The 18421-nt window shown below is 35.7% G+C and overlaps 1 protein-coding gene across 4 annotated transcripts in view; it reads right to left on the minus strand.

Annotated features, from left to right (window-relative positions):
- The window catches only part of Erbb4 (erb-b2 receptor tyrosine kinase 4), a 1089367-nt gene that overhangs the window by 316132 nt on the left and 754814 nt on the right, over positions 1–18421 (minus strand). For all 4 annotated transcript variants that reach the window (XM_052749761.1, XM_052749762.1, XM_052749763.1 and 1 more), the window contains exons 6-7: positions 4177–4295; positions 1391–1532 (exon numbers count right to left, since the gene is read on the minus strand). In XM_052749761.1, coding sequence (XP_052605721.1) covers positions 1391–1532; positions 4177–4295 — 261 coding nt within the window. The remainder of the gene's footprint in view (positions 1–1390; positions 1533–4176; positions 4296–18421) is intronic.

Raw genomic sequence — 18421 nt, forward strand, 5'->3', positions numbered from 1 at the left:
CCAGCTTCTGCTTGTGCCTGTGGCCCCTTTCAGAGGTAGGCACTGTGGGTTTGAAGGAGATTATTGTTAGAAGGCTTTGGAAGATAAGAAAAGCTCTGGTTCTTACCTGCCTCAGGCCCACTCTCAATGAAAGGGAAGTCTTTGCCACAAGTTCCACTATCACGCATTCAATCCCTCCCCTGCTTTATGAGGGACTGAAATCTCTGGTGGCATGCGACAAAAATTAACCTTTTCCCTCTTACGTTGTTTCTTTTAGGTGTTTTAATCACAGCGACACAAAAGTGACTAACACAAGAGGCATGCACAATTCACTGGGGTAGACACACGTAGAAAATGTAGAAAATGTTTTGGAGTATTCACGATTCATCGGGGTAGACACATGTAGAAAATGTTTTGGATTGCAAGTTTATATCTGTCACAGGACACCCACCACAAAGGACTCTGTGCAGGATTCACTGAATCTTGACCCTTTTTTCATCAACAGGTTGAGTTCTTAGATTTCAGGATGCTGAACTTGGGAGCATAGGCCTGTGTTTAGAAGCTAAATGACCTTGTTCTCAAAGAGAGTTGTAGTTTGCCAAACTGAGCCCAGTGAGCAGTCCACAGATGGTCTTAGCATTATAACTTAAAAGCAATGAAGTACCTTCAACTGATCCAAAGAAGAATATTTCTGCTGTCATGTTTATATTCTATAGATTGTAAAGCCTCCACTCAGATGAGTACATAAGTTAATGAAGTTATTAACTTTTAAAAATTTTAAATAAATTACTTAGTTAGACTTTTCAATAGGTGAAAATCCCATTGGTCACTAAAAGCAATGAATATCATATGTATATATGATATATATGTGTATATATGTGATCACATATAATATTTAATATGTGATCAAAGTAATGGTGGTTTTCTTGAATTGTTAGCATTTGTTATCAGTTTGCTAAATATCACTTAACGATCTTCATACCTGTTCAATTATCCTGGCATATATTCTAGCATAAACAATCACTAATAAATATAGGTATAAACCCAACCATGTCACTATCTGACCTTGTTTATCATACACATTGCTGTCAACAATGATCTCTTCTGAGAAACAGCATCCCACATTGAAAACAAAGGTGCAGAGAAAATACCAAGTGTTTAGGAATCAGTAAGCCACCACTCTAACCTCAAGCCTGGTATGACCTCATATGACTCCAAAGCAATCACTTAAAAATGTTGATCCTTACTTTCCTCTCTTTGTGAAATATAAATGGCGGGACCCACAGCCAATGAAAAATAATTTACTACTTTTATTATTCAAGTTTCAAATGAAAATGATCATACATGAAACCTCTCATTTTTTTTTCAAGTGGTGCTTCGGTTATTTGATGTATCTTAGTGTGTTACTTACGTGGGCATTTTTTAACACAGAATGCTCCATATGTGTACTTTGCATTGAAGTTGTGTTCCAGCTGGAAGGTGGTTGGATTGTAGACAAACGTTTGGGGACATTGAGTAACACAGGCTCCACTGTCATTGAAGTTCATGCAAGCCTGCAACACAGCAGATACATTTATAAATAACCTTCCTATAAACTTGTCAATAAAGCACTGCTATCATGGTTTAGTGAAAGGTGCTATACTTCATATATTTCAATGTTATGAATTCTGCCCAAATTCATAATTTTGAAGTCATTGTGTCTTTAAGTTTTCATCAACCTTTCACCCCTTCTGTGTCAGTAAATAAATTACCATTTCTGATTACTGGTCTTCACATAGAGTAGAACATATCAACACAGTTTTAAACTGAGAATTGGTTAATAATGTTGAATATAGATGAATTTGACAGATTATTTGAGTTCACACTGATTACACATACTTATGTTTAATCTTTACAGTCGGTTTATGTCTCCAGTTCTATAGATAAGAATTTATTTGGAGAGGGTGACTGGCAAGCTCACCCCTTGTGTGTGTCATGTTAAGTTCAAGTATCTACACGAGGAACATAATGATGGTGATTTATTTACCAGGACTTAAGGAGAAGCTGGGGCAGGAGACTAACCAAATATCATGGTTATAGGAGTTAAAATATGAAGAGCTGGTGAGCTATTATTAGTCTGTGCTTAAATAAAATGATATAATTTTTCATAATGAATATGTCATTTACTGTAGCCACCATGTTCAAAAGGCCTTTGATTTTTGCTAACATAAATTTGTTTTCAGATGTGTTTTCATTCATATTTTCAAATTCTCTTGAGAAGAATTGAAAAACATTTTCCTACCTGAGAGTTATGCTTTTGATATCACAAAAAACCACAAATAAACATGTGATGAGCAAACATATGGACAATCTAACTCTTTTAATTAAGAAATGAAGCTTTCCTATGAATAACTGAGGCCTCATAAAAGAGTTCACATGAACCAAAGCTCAGTTTTACGTTTCATTATGAATTGTCATATGGTTATTAATAAGAATTAATTTATTCTGTTTCCTCGCAACATTTGCATCATCAATTGTTGTTTTAGCAAACACTTTATCACAACATGACAATTCTCTGATGATGGTCTACAAGGTACATAATCAGAAAGAGACTCACTGATGATACATTATTCACTGAGATGACACCTTATCGGAAGACTCTATTAAAAAGCAATCTAGAAAACTCAGTAAGTTTTAATTTATGACCATGAAACATCGTGTATTCTTATAATTGAATTACTAACACACTTTCTGCACTGATATGCAATGTACATAGGCTGCTTTGGAACAAGGGGATATAAGCCAGAGGAATGGAGCAAATTTACCTTCCAGTTAGCACACAAGCACGATGTAACGTATACCAAAGCCTCACTCTGGCGTTCGTCAACATTCTGTATTAAATGCCAAAGTAGGATCACTGGACCATTCCAATATAGTAATGAAATGAGAGCTCTCGAGAGCACCTGGTACTGCTTATCACAATAATACAAGAGAAAAGGCACAGTGCCACATCCTACAGAGAGAGGTTTTCCTACTGTTCCCCACTGTGCTGGCTTTGGAATCATTAATGCAACACCTGCAGTGTGCAGTGTCTTCAAAATCAAGCCTGGTCCTCTCCTGTCTATGCTGATGACAGAAAAGAAAAGGCTCTCAGTTTGGCTGCCAAGGCTCTTCCCTAGATGTGTAACATGTAGAAGCCCCTCTATTCTTTGTTTGGATTTAGTTTCACCAGACTTAGCTTTGTTTCACTGTAGAATCTTAGTAGACACATTAAGCTCCTTAGAATTTTTAAGAGTCAAGCAATAACTAGCTACAGCCTTAGTGCTCTAACTTCTATTTTGTTAATTGGATGAAGATTCAGTTGTTAAAAATTTCCCTTTTAAATATGTGTTTGGTGGAACAAAATACATTTCTAATATGTGTTTGTTAGATTTTTGAGAAGTGGAAAAATAATTTGTTGTGTTCATTTAAAAAATAAAACAGTGTACTGTTTATTATTTTAGATTAAAATTAGTATTCTGGTTTATGAACTTGAGTAAATTATCATTAAAAAGTTGTATATATATATATTTCAAGGAACAAAAATTTATATCAAGAATACAATATCAAATGTAATTTAAAATTTTTCAACAAAGCTATAAATGTTAATTTTATTGAAATAAAAATATCCTCTTCAAAAATACTAGCCATACAGTTTATCACGTAAATAGATTTAGATATGCATTTCTGTGTTTTAAATGTAGAACAATATTAGTTTGTTAACAGTGCAAACTGGAAAATATTTAAATGCATAAATTTCTCTGACATAACCTTGAAATTGATAGTCAGGAAGCAAGCTGTCCTCACTCATGAGACTCAATAATGCAAAAACACAAAGTGGTAAATAAGCACTGAATATGTGCAAATGATTTTCTCAGTTTCTGAAAGATATCCCAGCATGTTCTCATTCATGTTCTTCAATACATTCATGTCACATATAAATTATATCAGAAAGGCCGAATTGATCTAACTGGTACAAATAATAAATTCTGTTTAATCAATAGTCAACTCAATGGTAGAATGCCTTTTATAATAATAATATGACCAAACTTAATCTTAATATAACTCAGTGTTAAATATTCAATGTGACTCTGATTCAGACATAAGGAGAGAGAGAGAGAGAGAGAGAGAGAGAGAGAGAGAGAGAGAGAGAGAGAGAGGAGAGATTTCCAAACATACAAAGCAGTCAGTGTCCTTTGGTCCTGAGCAGCCTCCAGCACATTCTCGATGGCAACAGTCACTAACGTAGGGTCCATAGCACCTGCCATCACATTGTTCAGCACACACAGTCCTTGTCACTGTAGAAGACAGAGATAGGGCCTCAATTAATGCCGTCCACCCACAGATCTATGTTTATAACAACAAAGCATGTGTTCTGAAACAACTATTTATTCCATCTAATATTAATTCAGAAAACCTATAATGAATTAAGTCTGTAATTAGAAGCAAATTACTGTACAAAAGCTTCATTTATATGTGTATATATATACATATTTATTTATATATAACATTATTTTGTCTCCACCAAATAAGTATAAAGCCTTACAAAAATCACTGCATGTATTTATCAGGTTTGGGAATTAAGGAATGAACAATGAAGTGACTAAACCGAAGTACAGGAAGTCTCTCTGAGAGAAAGTGCCCTCAACACTCCTTTAAGATGCTTAGCACTCAACAGATGGGGAAATAAATTTTAACTTGATTCACATTATATGTTACATGAAAAAAGGCGGGGATGGAAGAAAGGAGGGAAGGAAGGAAAGAGAGAGGGAAGGAGAGAGGGAGGAAGGGAAGAAAGGAAAGTAAAAAGGAAGGAAGGAAGGAGGGAGGGAGGGAGGGAGGGAGGGAAGGAAGGAAGGAAGGAAGGAAGGAAGGAAGGAAGGAAGGAAGGAAGGAAGGAAGGAAGGGTGAAAACAACCAATCCTTTCTCTGGTCTTTTCTCACTCATCAATCTAATTCACAGCATCGAATCATTGTATAATTTATTCACAGCAATGCATAGATGGGGTATTAAAATTATAGTACAGAGAGACACACTCTGCTTATTTCAATTACTATAGAAACACACTTCCCAAGTACTTTCTCAGTATGCACACTACCAAGTATATGCAGCATATCACTCCATGGCTCCTTTATTTACAGTTTTGCCTGGTTTCTTGGTTATCATTTCTTGGACTAAGCTGTTTAGACACCACTTCTACCAGAGACTACATTAATTTTCATCACAATCAATGAAACGCTGCTATCTGACCAATAGCTCACCTAGAAAATAAACATGGGTCTCAGAGTTTTCTTTTCCCTATCCCTTCTGATACCAGAAGAAAATCATCAAGCAATACAAATTCTGTTTCATTAAATTTGTATTACCTTCCTGGCTCTATGCTAGTTTATGTATATCTATAAAGTTTTGCATATCCTTCTAAAGAGGGCTTCTTATCATTCCTTCCCATGAATCCTCAATGTTGCTCTTGAAGAAATAGTTTAAAAGGGGAATCTGTAGTTGGTATGTAAAATGAACAGAAAATCCAATAATAATAATAATAATAATAATAATAATAATAATAATAATAATAATAATAATGTAGAAGCCATTGCTCGGGTTCAGTGTTGATTCACAGTATAAAATATTTGCCACCCCTGTACCAGTGGATTAAATCCTTAGCAAAAATGAAGACTCCTCCATGAATTTATGGAAATTTCTACCTCCTCTGGAGTCACTCACCACTGCCCATCTTTCTCATATGTAGCAGAACAGGCACTCTTTCACACTGCTCCCTGAAGATTGATTCTCATTGTGTTTCCCTGTGGCATTTATTTACCTTCCAAGTGCTCCTATCTTCTCTGCTGAGCAATCTTTTTGTGAACCCTTACTAGGCATGTCTCCAAGCTGAACTTCTCTATTACTCTTGTTCCTGGGTAGAAGGTAAAGTTCATATAGAAGTCCAGGTGTCTGGAGCCTCGGCTCATTCCAAACTCTACTACACTATATCTCACGTTATCATCCCAACAATAGGACTAGAATGACTACTTGTCCTACAGGATTAGAGACAAACCAGAGACTCAAGTGTAAAGTGCTTAGCATGGTGAATGTGAGTAATGCTGTGTACGTGCATTACACAGTGTTATTGCCTTCTCTACAACATTTGTGTTGACTGGGTTAGTTTATTCCGCCTGATCAAATGGGGAGTTTGTTGGCTTTCCTTAAATCACTGAAGTACTTATTTCCAGGCACCAGGACAATATTTAGCCCTTGGTACACAATAGTACACAACATCTTCTTTATTGAGTAAGATGTGAGAAATTGCCAATCAAAGAAAGCATCTTCTAGATGCTAGACCACTTCTTGGAAAGATAAAATGATGTAGGAGGCTAACAAAGTATCTCTTGGAGAAAAGTGAGTAAATTACTAAAGAACAAGAATTACCGTTAGCACTTATTACTAGATTTTTAAAAATCTTAAATTCTGTAGCTGATTGTTTTCTGATGCTGTAGTTTTTCTTGGATCTGTTTCCATGTGATATGGTGACTATCCTCAGTAGATTATACATAATGTTGACACATGTAACTTTTCATAGTGAACACAATCATATTACTTACTCTATAGTAAAATAAATACAAGTTCCATATAATTTAAATTAAAACAGAGCTAGGCCTCATGATCTGTAGTGACTTTAATTTGGAACATATAGTCACAGTTTGTTGTTGTTGTTTGTTTATTGTTTTGTTTTGTTTTCAAGGCAGGTTTTCTCTGTATAATAGTCCTAGGTGTTCTGCAACTTGCTTTGTAGATCAGACTGGGCTTAATCTCACAGAGATCTGCCTGCCTCTGCCTCTGGAGTACTGGGATGAAAGGCATGTGTCACCATGCCTGGCTCCCATAGTATTTTTGCTCATAAATGTTTAGAAGATTTTGTTTTTCTTGGCAGTGGTAGGGATTGTTAGATGCATTCTGGCATAACAACCCAAGGCCTGTATACTTTGAAGTGTTTGATAAGAGCTTATTTCTCAGTGATGTCTACTCTTAATTAATACCTGTATTTAATCTTTCTCAAATACCTGATTCCTAAAGATTTCCCTATTCTTTCTCCCCTTCCTTGACCCTCTCTTTGTCTTTTTCAATTTTACTCTTACTTTGTTTAATATTTTCTCCTGCCTTCCATATTTTCTGTGTCATCTAACACCATCTAACATACTTTGCAATCATTTGTTATATTTCTTGGTTTGTGGTTAGTCCCATTTTTTTTTAGAACTGCCATTGATATTCATATACATTTAAATTTATATAATATATATGTATACATAATATATGCCATAAATATATATCCCTAAATTAGTTGTAACTTCTAGCTCTTAATTATCATATATTTCACTTATATTATTCCTTCTAACAATTAACTAAATCCTATATTCACTTATATGTACAAGTTAGTAATTCATACTACATAATGCAAAATCTTTTCATACATACATAGTTTTATAAAGAATGTATCCAAATATTTGTTTACCATTCACAGATGGAATAAAGTTCTTTCAATGGACTAAAAGTAACTAATTAAAATAGCAGACATATGTTAAATAAACAAAATACTTCATTTCAAATAAGTCATCAAAGAGCATATCATTACTTTGTTTCCAGGTAACAAGCACTGCTCAGCTCAAATTCAGCAGCACAAAGCCCAGAGCAAACATGTCCTATAAGCAACATCATATTTAATTCTAGACACATATATCCAAAAGGTTAACTTTTATTTATAACTGTCTTGATTCATGTTAACAGACAAAATGTTTTAATTTCTCTTTATTTACTTTGGCCTTCCCTGATAAATGAGGGAATTAATGTAGAAAACATTAAAACAGTAAGATTATTAACTCACAATTTTTAAAAATAGTATTAAATAGTTCCATCAAAATCCTTACTCTCGGCCGGGCGGTGGTGGCACATGCCTTTAATCCCAGCACTCGGGAGGCAGAGGCAGGTGGATCTCTGTGAGTTTGAGGCCAGCCTGGTCTACAGAACGAGATCCAGGACAGGCGCCAAAGCTACACAGAGAAAGCCTGTCTCAAAAAAAAAAAATCCTTACTCTCACTGAGAACAGTAATTACACTTGAAAATAACATGCTAAAATTTGTAAACTTCATAACAGTGATTATTCTATGAAACTGTTAAACATATGTTTTAAATTATTTTGTTATCTATAATAAATAAAGTTTAAAATTTTCAAAGTCACAATAGCTTCCATATTATGTCCAAATATTTCATATTTTTCAGAACATTTTTATGTTTTATATTCCATTCAAGTTCAGGGAAATATAAAGAAATATCCATTTAAATTTTTTCCAAGTACAAATCCACCCCCAAAAAAAGAAAGAAAACAAAAAAGAAGAAAATCTTCTGTGCTCAAGGAAACCCTCCAGGAACTGCCAGACCTGCACGGGACCTGTGGAAAGCAAACCATCAAGATCTTCACTGAGAATTCCTTCAAAGCTATTGATCAAGTGTTCCAACTGGAATTAGGGACTAATTTAAAAACAAAGCAAGGAGGTTTCTATCAAAAGCAATCTACAGGCATCCTCAGATCGCTGCTCGGCTCTGCTTCAGGATATTTTCAATCCTCTAGAAGAAGATGTGAAGTTGGGGATTTATTCTAAACTGGGGGTGGGGAGGTAGTGTGGATAGTCTTCTTTACGCAGGAGATAGATGAGTTGAAGAAAAAGTACTATGATGAACCCGGAGAGGGGGTTCAGGCCGAGGAACTCCACAGAAAGTTTTGCCGTCTAAAGAGGATGTAAGTGATGCAATTCTGCAGACAGAACGGAAAAGGAAAGGGATATTGAAGTGGGACATGTAAAAGCCGAAGCTGCACAGGCCACAGCAGAACGCTGGAGGAAACGTAAATGACACATGGGCGGTTGATGAAAGGGAAAGATAAGAGGTACCAGAGGACTGTGAAATCATCCACTGAGAAGATGGAGAAGGAAAGGTCCAGCTGAGGGAGGAGCAGCAAAGGACCACTGAGCACAAACTTTAGGAACAGGCCCAATCACGAAATGAGGGATTGGAGCAGGAGAACAAAAGACTTCAAGATGAGGCAATGACCCACAACTCACCAGAAACAGAAACAAAGCAGGAATACATCAGCAGAGAAGCTACTACCAGTTGAAAGAAAAGCAGAGTGCTCCATTAGGTTAGGAGCCAAAGCAGAGGTGAATAGGGTGTAGAATTTGGAACCCATGCCATTCGTGCATCACAGGAGAAAATAAAATCCACAAAAGTGTGCAGTGCAAATCGTTGAAAGCATGTTCATCTTACTATAATATTGTGTACCAAGAATGTCATTGAGGTCCCCACTATAGGAGATGTCTCAACATTATTGCTCAGAAGACTATTGTTTTCCCAGATGCTTTCCAGGGAACAAGTGGACACTGAGCACCTCTAATTTTGGCGTATGATTAGGAACCAAGTTGTTCATGTGTATGATGGGTCTGAAGGACAGCCTCATTTCTTACTGGAGACAATGTAAAGTTTTCCATTATATCAAATCTGCTCAACCTCTGCAACAGCATGATTTGTGGATCCTCTGATAAATAATTTTTATCAACAAACTCCAGTATAAACCAAGAGACCTGCATGGAGATCCAGGGTCCATATATGTAATATCCAAAGATAGAAGGCGCCGTTAGTGTGACAAGGAGCTGGGTCACAAACACATGAACTGAAGAAGGAAGTACTGCAGTTCACGTAGATTAAAACTAATGGAACATTTTCATACTTTAAGAGTTGGCATCTGATTATATAGTAACTTGATGCAACTAAGGATAATGTAGAGCAGGAAGTAACTTTAAAGACAGACTTAAATGATGATGGATAGTCTGTTAGAAATCAAAGGTACTTTAGTGATTTATCTGTAACTACCAACTTATGCTACTTTTTTCCTATTATTAACAGCTGTATTTGAAATTCTGTTTGTTTTCCCTAAGCAGAATAAAGGTTATTTTTCCACTCCAAAAATAATAATAATGATGAGAGAGAAAGGGAAATTTCTATTTTTCAAAAACCTATATCTGATTTTTGTGTAGCCTTCAACATGAAAAACAACCCAACATTTTTCATTATCTAGAGTTTCACTTTCCTTAATGACCAATGAGAATTTAGCAAGCATGAACCGTACTCTACCAGTGTTTGTCTGATGAAGAGGAAACCATAATTTCTAAACACTAATCTGGAGGAGACCATGCTTTCCATTCCCTTCAATGAGTCAAAGTTGATATAGGATGCAATGAAGACCAGCATAGAATATGTTTATTTAATGATATTTATTGATTCATAAGCATTATTTACTTAATATTGATAGCATGGCAAACCTTAACTCACCATTGTAATGATGTAGACACATAAAATAATCAATGCCTGAAATCAATATCTCAGCCTCGCAGGTACATTAACTTATAATCACTTTACCTTTATTAATTTCCACCTTTATTCATATATTTCATTAGATTTCCCTCCTATATTTAGTATATTCTCTAATTGCTTCAGTGGGTCCTCTTAAATACTTTGCAGGAGATTTAACTACTTTTTGCAGTATTGGCATGCCATTATACAATTAAAGGGTAAAATCTTGGAAGTTAAATTCCTTTTTATATGAAGCACAGTAAAGAGAAACTGGGGATGAGAATTCATTTAACACTTTCCACAAGAATCCTATATGCAAATTTAAATAACAAAATGCTTGATGGAGAGGGAAACTGTTCAGAGAAAACCATCTCCAGCAATGAGCATATCTATAAGCAGATCTATAAGCAGATTTATTTTTATCAGTATCTTTCTAACAAAACAAACATTGAATTACTGTTCTAAATATATTGATAACCAGTATTATGACCAAATTTGTTGCCTTAGAATAAATTTATTTTAAAGTGACAGTTTACTGTTTTTTCTTTTTCTGAACAGTAAAAGAAAAATAATTACAACAAGAGGAAAAATCTATTTTTAACATGATAATTAAGGTTGAATTTAGGTAGCACTTTTGAAGATTTCCCTCCTATACTTCACACGCCCTTCCCCTCTCCTCCTGTTCCCCTTCTCCCTTACTTCTATCTCTCTATCTTCCCTCTCTTCAAAGCTTTCTGACTGTTTTTACTTTCTATACCTAGTCTCTGTGATATCGGTATAGACAGCCTAAGAGGAATTGTAATTCTAACATAGCAATCATTATGTCCATGAAAATTTGGATTCAGTCATTCTCAGTGTGGCTTGATGTTCATTTTTCACAAGCTTGCAACCACTGTCCATAAACCTCATTTTAAGAGCAAGATATATAGCATTTAAAAATAATGTCTGTGAATCATCTAATTCCTATGTGATTAAAATGACTGGCAATGCTCTAGAAATCATAGGAGGTTAAATAGGTCCAATGGGGTCTTCCATTGTGATGCCTGAAATTGAGAGACATCCTTCTGTCTAGTTAAAAATGGGAAAGATCTGTAAGTCATTTACAAGATTTGATTGATTGACATATTAATTATGCTTTTACAGAACCGCAATCCCGATGTCCTTTCACAATAATTTCCTGTTTGCTCTGTTAACGTCTGTAACACTAACTGGGAAATTCAATGAACAAAATCTATGAGCAACCACATAAGAAAATGACCTAGACTGGATATAGAATCATTCCTTGCTCATTCTGAAGACCTCATTTTCAACAAAGCGGGAAACACCACCAGAGGGTTGTTCCCTTCTCTCATATCAAATTTCCTGTAACATCAGTTAACACTCAGTGACTCATACCTCTATGACCCGTTTGGCCTTTCTATTTTTAATAATAAATTTTCAAAAAATCATGTCCAGAAAATACATCATGTCCAGTAGCTGGAGAGATGACTTCATAATTGAGAGCACTAGCTGCTCTTCCAGAGTGTCCTGGTTCTGTTCCCAGCACCCACGTGGTGGCTTATAATCATCAGTAACTTCAGTTTCAGGCAATCGAACAGCCTCTGAGGGCACTGCTTGCATGTGGTATGCAGACATACATGCAAGCAAAACACCCATACATATAAAACAAAATGCAATAAGTCTGAAAAGAAACCCTTAAATACACCATGCCCATTACATTAACTGAAAATCAATGAAAATGCCAGTGTTTTCAGTTATATGCTATGAGCTTTACACCACAAGGAAAATAAATGGATTAAACAGAGAAGATCCTAGTTGGATGTGAGGAAGAATTTATCAGAAGAATTTATCAGCTATTACACTAAATTTAAAAAAAATGGAATGAGTTCCTGAGTGGGGATTTTGACAACGTTTTAAGGAGAATCTATCTAAGGGCTTGATAGGATGTTTTTAGACCTTGTCTCTTGCTCTAAGATTCAGTATGTACTACTATAAAAGGCAAAATTGTTCAAAATTGAACACTCTGGGTTGTGTAGTACGCTTTCACTTAAAATGACATCATAAGTCATTTTAAAGTAAAACTAATAACACTCCCAGATCAGCCAACAATTGTACACCTGTTGATTATACTGCAAATGGGATTCTGGGAAAGAAACTCGGGGCTACACTGCTGTTTATTTGCCCACTGAGACTGGCTGGAGCCCTCTGAGTACCCTCCATCAGACAGATTTTTAGAATTAATTGGGAAAATGTAAAATTAAGATGCAACCTTTCCCTCCCTAAGAACCCACGTTCTGAAGGAATAATGTAGGGGTTGCCAGAAATTTATATTTTTAAATAAAATTGGAGTTGCAAGTTTTAAGAAGATTCCATAAGCCAATATTTGAAGTATCTGTTCTGAGGAGAAATTTCATGAGTGGTAAATAATTCATTAGGCTGGGAAGGCACACATAGAAGTGGGTCTTAACCTAAAATACTCTTTTATGCATCACACACAAACGAAGCCTCAAATTGTTGCCAACAGGAAGAAATAATGATAAGCCTGTATACTGATTTGGACACAGAGAGAATTATGTGCTTTAAGTATTTTCCAATTATGTTACTAACAACACAAGTACTAATATGTTGAAGAAAGCTCCATAAGGTGACTGAAAAATATAAACAAACAACTGTGTTTCAAAATACAATTATGAAAAGTTTTCTAGGCTTTTCCCAATGGATATGATTGGCCTTCCAGTCAAATATGACCTGATAATATTGTAAATACTGTAAATATGGTAAACAAGCAAACCGGCCATGTTGTAAGTTATCTATGCCTATAGGTAATGTGACAGTTTAACCCTAAATGCAGTAACTAGTAGAGTGCATCTGGAAGGCATGGTCTATTGTTGCACAATCTATGCTGAAATTGACATTCTGAGGCAGTTAATAAAAGCATGTCCAGATTTCTGCAGGTACTAATCACATTTGACCCTTGTCCCAGTCTACTCTCTCATGACCCGTGAGCTGTGACATCATAAGTGTTAGTTGTGTCACAGAGGAAAGGGATGTTGTCAAGTCTATTCTTTATCATCACCCGATTTATTCATGTATTAATGAGGTCTATTTAACCTATTTTATAGAGACATACTCAGTGATTCATTGAGAGAATCTAAAGTTGAATTTAAGCTACCCTCTTAGCCACGAGGGAAATTTCCCTCATTAAGAGACTATTAACATCTACACAGCTTGTGAGTCAGGAATCAATAACTATAAGAAATTCCTAGCAACGAATATGAATTATTTTACATACCACTCACAAGTTTGTAGACAGAGATTTCAGAACATAAGAGTGTGAAACTGCACAAAAATGATAATGGATTATTGTGTGTTCCTACATATTCATGTGTTCATGGTATGTATTATGAGCTCATATGTGTATACAAGTGTGTGCGTGTGTGTGCGCGCATGGGTCTCTGTCTCTGTCTGTCTGTCTGTCTGCCTCCCCCCTCTCTTCTCTCTCTCTCTCTCTCTCTCTCTCTCTCTCTCTCTCTCTCTCTCTCTGGTTGTGTGTGTGGCTGTGTGCAGGTGCCAGGGCACTAACATGTGCACGAAGGTCAGAGATCAACATCAGGCACCTCCCTCAATTTGTTTCCAACTTGTGTTTGGGGATGGACTCTTTGATTGAATCCAGAATTCAACAACTCAACTAGACTGGAAAGCTAGGAACCCCACACCCATTGTCAGATTATCCTATCTCCACATACTCAGCATTAGAATGTTAGGGATGTGCTGGGTCTTCATGTAGTTTCTGGGGCTCAGACTCAAGTTCTCATGCTTATAAGCATGCCATTTACCAACTAGACCATCTCTCCAGCCAGGATGTTTGTTAAAATTATCAATTCACTTTAGATTGAAGGTTGCATCTTTATAAGCTTGTCACAAAGCAAGACATGCTGCCAGGCATGGTGCTACATCCCATAAAGGGCAGCTAAAAAGGCAGAGGCAGCACTATCTGGAGTTCATTGCCAGCTCAAGTTACACTCTAATATCCTGTTTAAAAAAAAAAAAAAAAAAAAAAAAAAAAAAAAAAAAAAAAAAAAAAAAAAAAAAAAAAAAACAAAAAAAAAAAACCTCAAAGGAAAACAAAGGTGTATGGGACATACTTATGTCATTTTGATTTATGGTATATCACAAACACGTATATCCTGACTTGTTGTAAACACAAACCAACTAAAATAGCATACCCATCACCTTTTCTTATTCTACTTCTGTTTTCAAAATATCAGAAGAGAATGAAGATGATTTGGCTCCCATTTGATACATATCTAAGTTGCCTCTTAAATTGTGCTGCAAATTGTCAAAGAATTCCTCAGTGTGAAAGACGGGATTTCACATTAGGTAAGGAATGAAGAAACTGATCACAATTGGCCACTTGTTGATGAAAACCGGGAATCAAACAAATGGGTGTGCTCATGGGCAAACGCAATGAGAACGGTCAGACACCTCTAGAGGAGTCAGGATCTGCTGATGGCGCACCAGGAAGCTTTCTGTTTTGATACAAGTAAAACCATGAACAATGAAGAAACTATTGGCAAGTTCATAAACTGATACATGGCTTTTGAAGAGCAATTTGTCTCCATCCATCAAATTTCTGTATTTACAGGTATGTGACTACACAGTTCTGTCTAGAGAAATATGACTTATAGGATGATGTGCATTGTAACTAATTACATGTTTTGAAGTGTTCATGAATTATAATTGTCACTAATGTAATTTCAACATCCACTAAGTCAGAACTGCTAAATAAATTGTAGTATAAACATGACTCACAAAACTATTACAGCACTAGGAAAGTGAGAGATTCATCTTTTTGTGCCAAAATAAGAAGTGAAACATGAAGTAAAAGTGAAAAAGTACTGAATGACAGAAAGTTAGAAATGATATGCTAATTCTTGTATATATGTGTAAATACACACACATATAAATACCACACTGAACTATTAATAACATTTTATAAAAATGCAAGAAGGGGAGTTGTAGTCACAGTGACATTATTACTTTTTACTGTGGGCCTTTGGGTATCATTTAAATAGTTTTAAAGAAATATAAAATCTGTAATGATATAACCTATGTATTTCACAGAGCAAGTTAATTATCCCAGTGTCAGAGATGAAGACATTAACATTTAAGAATATTTAACTAATTTATCTCAGGTCACATAGTGAGTTATTATCAAAGTAGGTCTTTAAATTACTTTCCAAACTCCTGTTCATCTCTATTGGTTTGTTAGCATCAAGTTTGTAGCCACAAACAATAGGAGTTCAAAGGTGAAGACCAACAGGACTTGGAATAGTGAGGAAGATGGTCCCGGAAACTATTTTAAATGCAACACTGTGTAGCTAAAATATTCTCGTATATTTCTGTGTTCACTTCTGAAAACCAGCTCATTCCAATGAATGATCAATCCACATGAATTAACAACATTGTGAGTGATTATCATGAAAACTAAGGTATCACCCCAATTCTCTTCACACTTGCTGCTAAAGCTTATACAGAAGATTCCTGCAAATGTGCATACATATACACGTACAGAATTTCATAGCATCTTACATATAAGTGATTTCAACTAGCAAATTTTATAGAGAAGGATAGGGGACCTAATGAAGGCTAATATATAAATCTACATTTCAGCAATAAAAACCATGGATTTGTGGTTAAGTGATTGTAAGAGTCACATCACATGTGTGGACTAAGGATATAATAAAGCATGCTTTCAAATGTACCATTTTTTTTCCCTAATCTAGCCTACTTCGAAAAATTTTAATGTTTGTCAGTGTCCGCTGAGGTGACTTGACTGTCTTCTAACAAGTTGCAAACCAGTAGTTAGAAAAGAGTGCTCTGCTGAGATCACATAGGTCAAATTAGGAAATTGTGAAGAACTACCTGCTTGATCCATGTATACCTACTGTACAGCAAATTATCCTTCTAATTAATTCACTATTATAAAGTCACTGGAGATGACTTTTCCAAATTAGGATCACAGAGACCATAAAACTCAATAGACCATAGTGTCTGTTACTATTTTTTCTGGTCTGTATAAAAGTTTGGAACTGTTTAAAAATAATAAAATGCCACATTGTAATAAAGGGTGTTATTTATTTGCTGTACCATTTTTAAAACTGTGAGTTTATGTATGTAATATGTAGTGTTAGTAAATACATAGATATATAAACCTAAGAGCAAGTCTTTAATTCTCTTACTACAAGAATAATTTTGGTTAAGTATGAATCCTTGAACTCTCCATTTTGCTTCCACAATAGTACAATGATTAGGCAAGCAGAAGATACAAAACCAAAAGTAACTCAAAAGAACTCAAGCTTTGAAGTACATTTTTCAAATTCCATGATATAATCGCATCTCTCACTTCATGCCAGAGTGTCCACAGAAAAGTCCCAATGTTATATGTGGTATTATACCTTAGCATGACATTCAGCAAGATCTTCTCAATAACACTGCATCATCATCTATATCCTAGTTCAGATAAAGGTACCTGTTATAGTTAAATAGAAAAAAATCTTCCTTCAAATCTATTAGGAATGTTCTGATAATACCATAACTAATATCAATTTGTTCCCATGTTCTTCAAGTGAATTATTGACCCAGTGCTTAAAATGTTGAATATGTACAAGTAATTAGTGCATTGTGATGTTTCCCTTAATTTTACAATGTCTCCAGAAGCTATAAATTCAAGAAAGGGAAAATAGAAAATAATTGAAATCAATAAGAAAGCTTATAGACATGCAAAGTTATTAGTAAAATACAAGAGTTTTAATTAAAGATGTTGGCTCCTAACAAAGGTTTGCTGTTCCCCTGATTGATCAGGGATGCTGGCTCAGCTCTTTCTCCACTCCCCATTAGCTCCCACTTGTTTTGCTATGCTCTAATTGGATATTTACCACATTGGCACCTCCCTTTAAAATAACATTTGTTTCACAAAAGACTGTAAACACGATTTAGTATGATAAATTAATATGTTTATGCATGCACACAAGTATAATTTGTTTATTATCCTCACAATTTATCATTTGAGTTTCACAATTTACAGAGCTTTTCAGATTTTTGCGGTGACAGAAGTACAACTTAATTCTGAGGTGTTACTTTTTCTTGATTATATTTTTGGGAAAAAAACAACCTTCTTTGTGTTTATTAACTGTTTAATACCTTTAAATATTCCATTTTGATGCTGTTATAGTTATATTTTATAACAAATGTAAGAAGGTGTATTTCTAATATTTTCCTAAGCAAACTAAGACTTGGGTTTTCTTCTTTTCCCTATTTTTTTTTAATTTATTTTAATTTATTTTGCAATACAATTCAGTTCTACATATCGGTCACGGATTCCCTTGTTCTCCCCCCTCCCGTCCCCCTCATCTTCCCCCCAACGCCCCCCCCCCATTCCCATCTCCTCCAGGGCAAAGCCTTCCCCACAGACTGAGGTCAACCTGGTAGACTCAGTCCAGGTAGGTCTAGTCCCCTCCTCCCAGGCCAAGCCAAACAATCCTGCATAGGCCCCAGGTTTCAAACAGCCAACTCATGCAATGAGCACAAGATCTGGTCCCACTGCCTGGATGCCTCCCAAACAGATCAAGCCAATCAACTGTCTCACCCATTCGGAGGGCCTGATCCAGTGTGGACCCCTCAGCCATTGGTTCATAGTTCATGTGTTTCCATTCATTTGGCTATTTGTCCCTGTGCTTTATGAATGGATAAACAAAATGTGGTACATATACACAATGGAATACTACTCAGCAGAAAAAAACAATGGCATCATGAGGTTTGCAGACAAATGGATGGATCTAGAAAAAATCATCCTGAGTGAGGTAACCCAGACTCAGAAAGACAAACATGGTATGTACTCACTCATAGCAGGATACTAGACATGAAACAAGGATGAATTGTCTGCTACTCACATCACCAGGGAGGCTACCCGGAAAACAGGACCCCAAGAAAGACACAGGGATCGCCCAATGACAGAGAAATGGAATGAGA

Source organism: Peromyscus californicus, unplaced genomic scaffold (genome assembly GCF_007827085.1).
Source record: "Peromyscus californicus insignis strain IS unplaced genomic scaffold, ASM782708v3 Scaffold_21__1_contigs__length_65335640, whole genome shotgun sequence".
Lineage (NCBI taxonomy): Eukaryota > Metazoa > Chordata > Mammalia > Rodentia > Cricetidae > Peromyscus > Peromyscus californicus.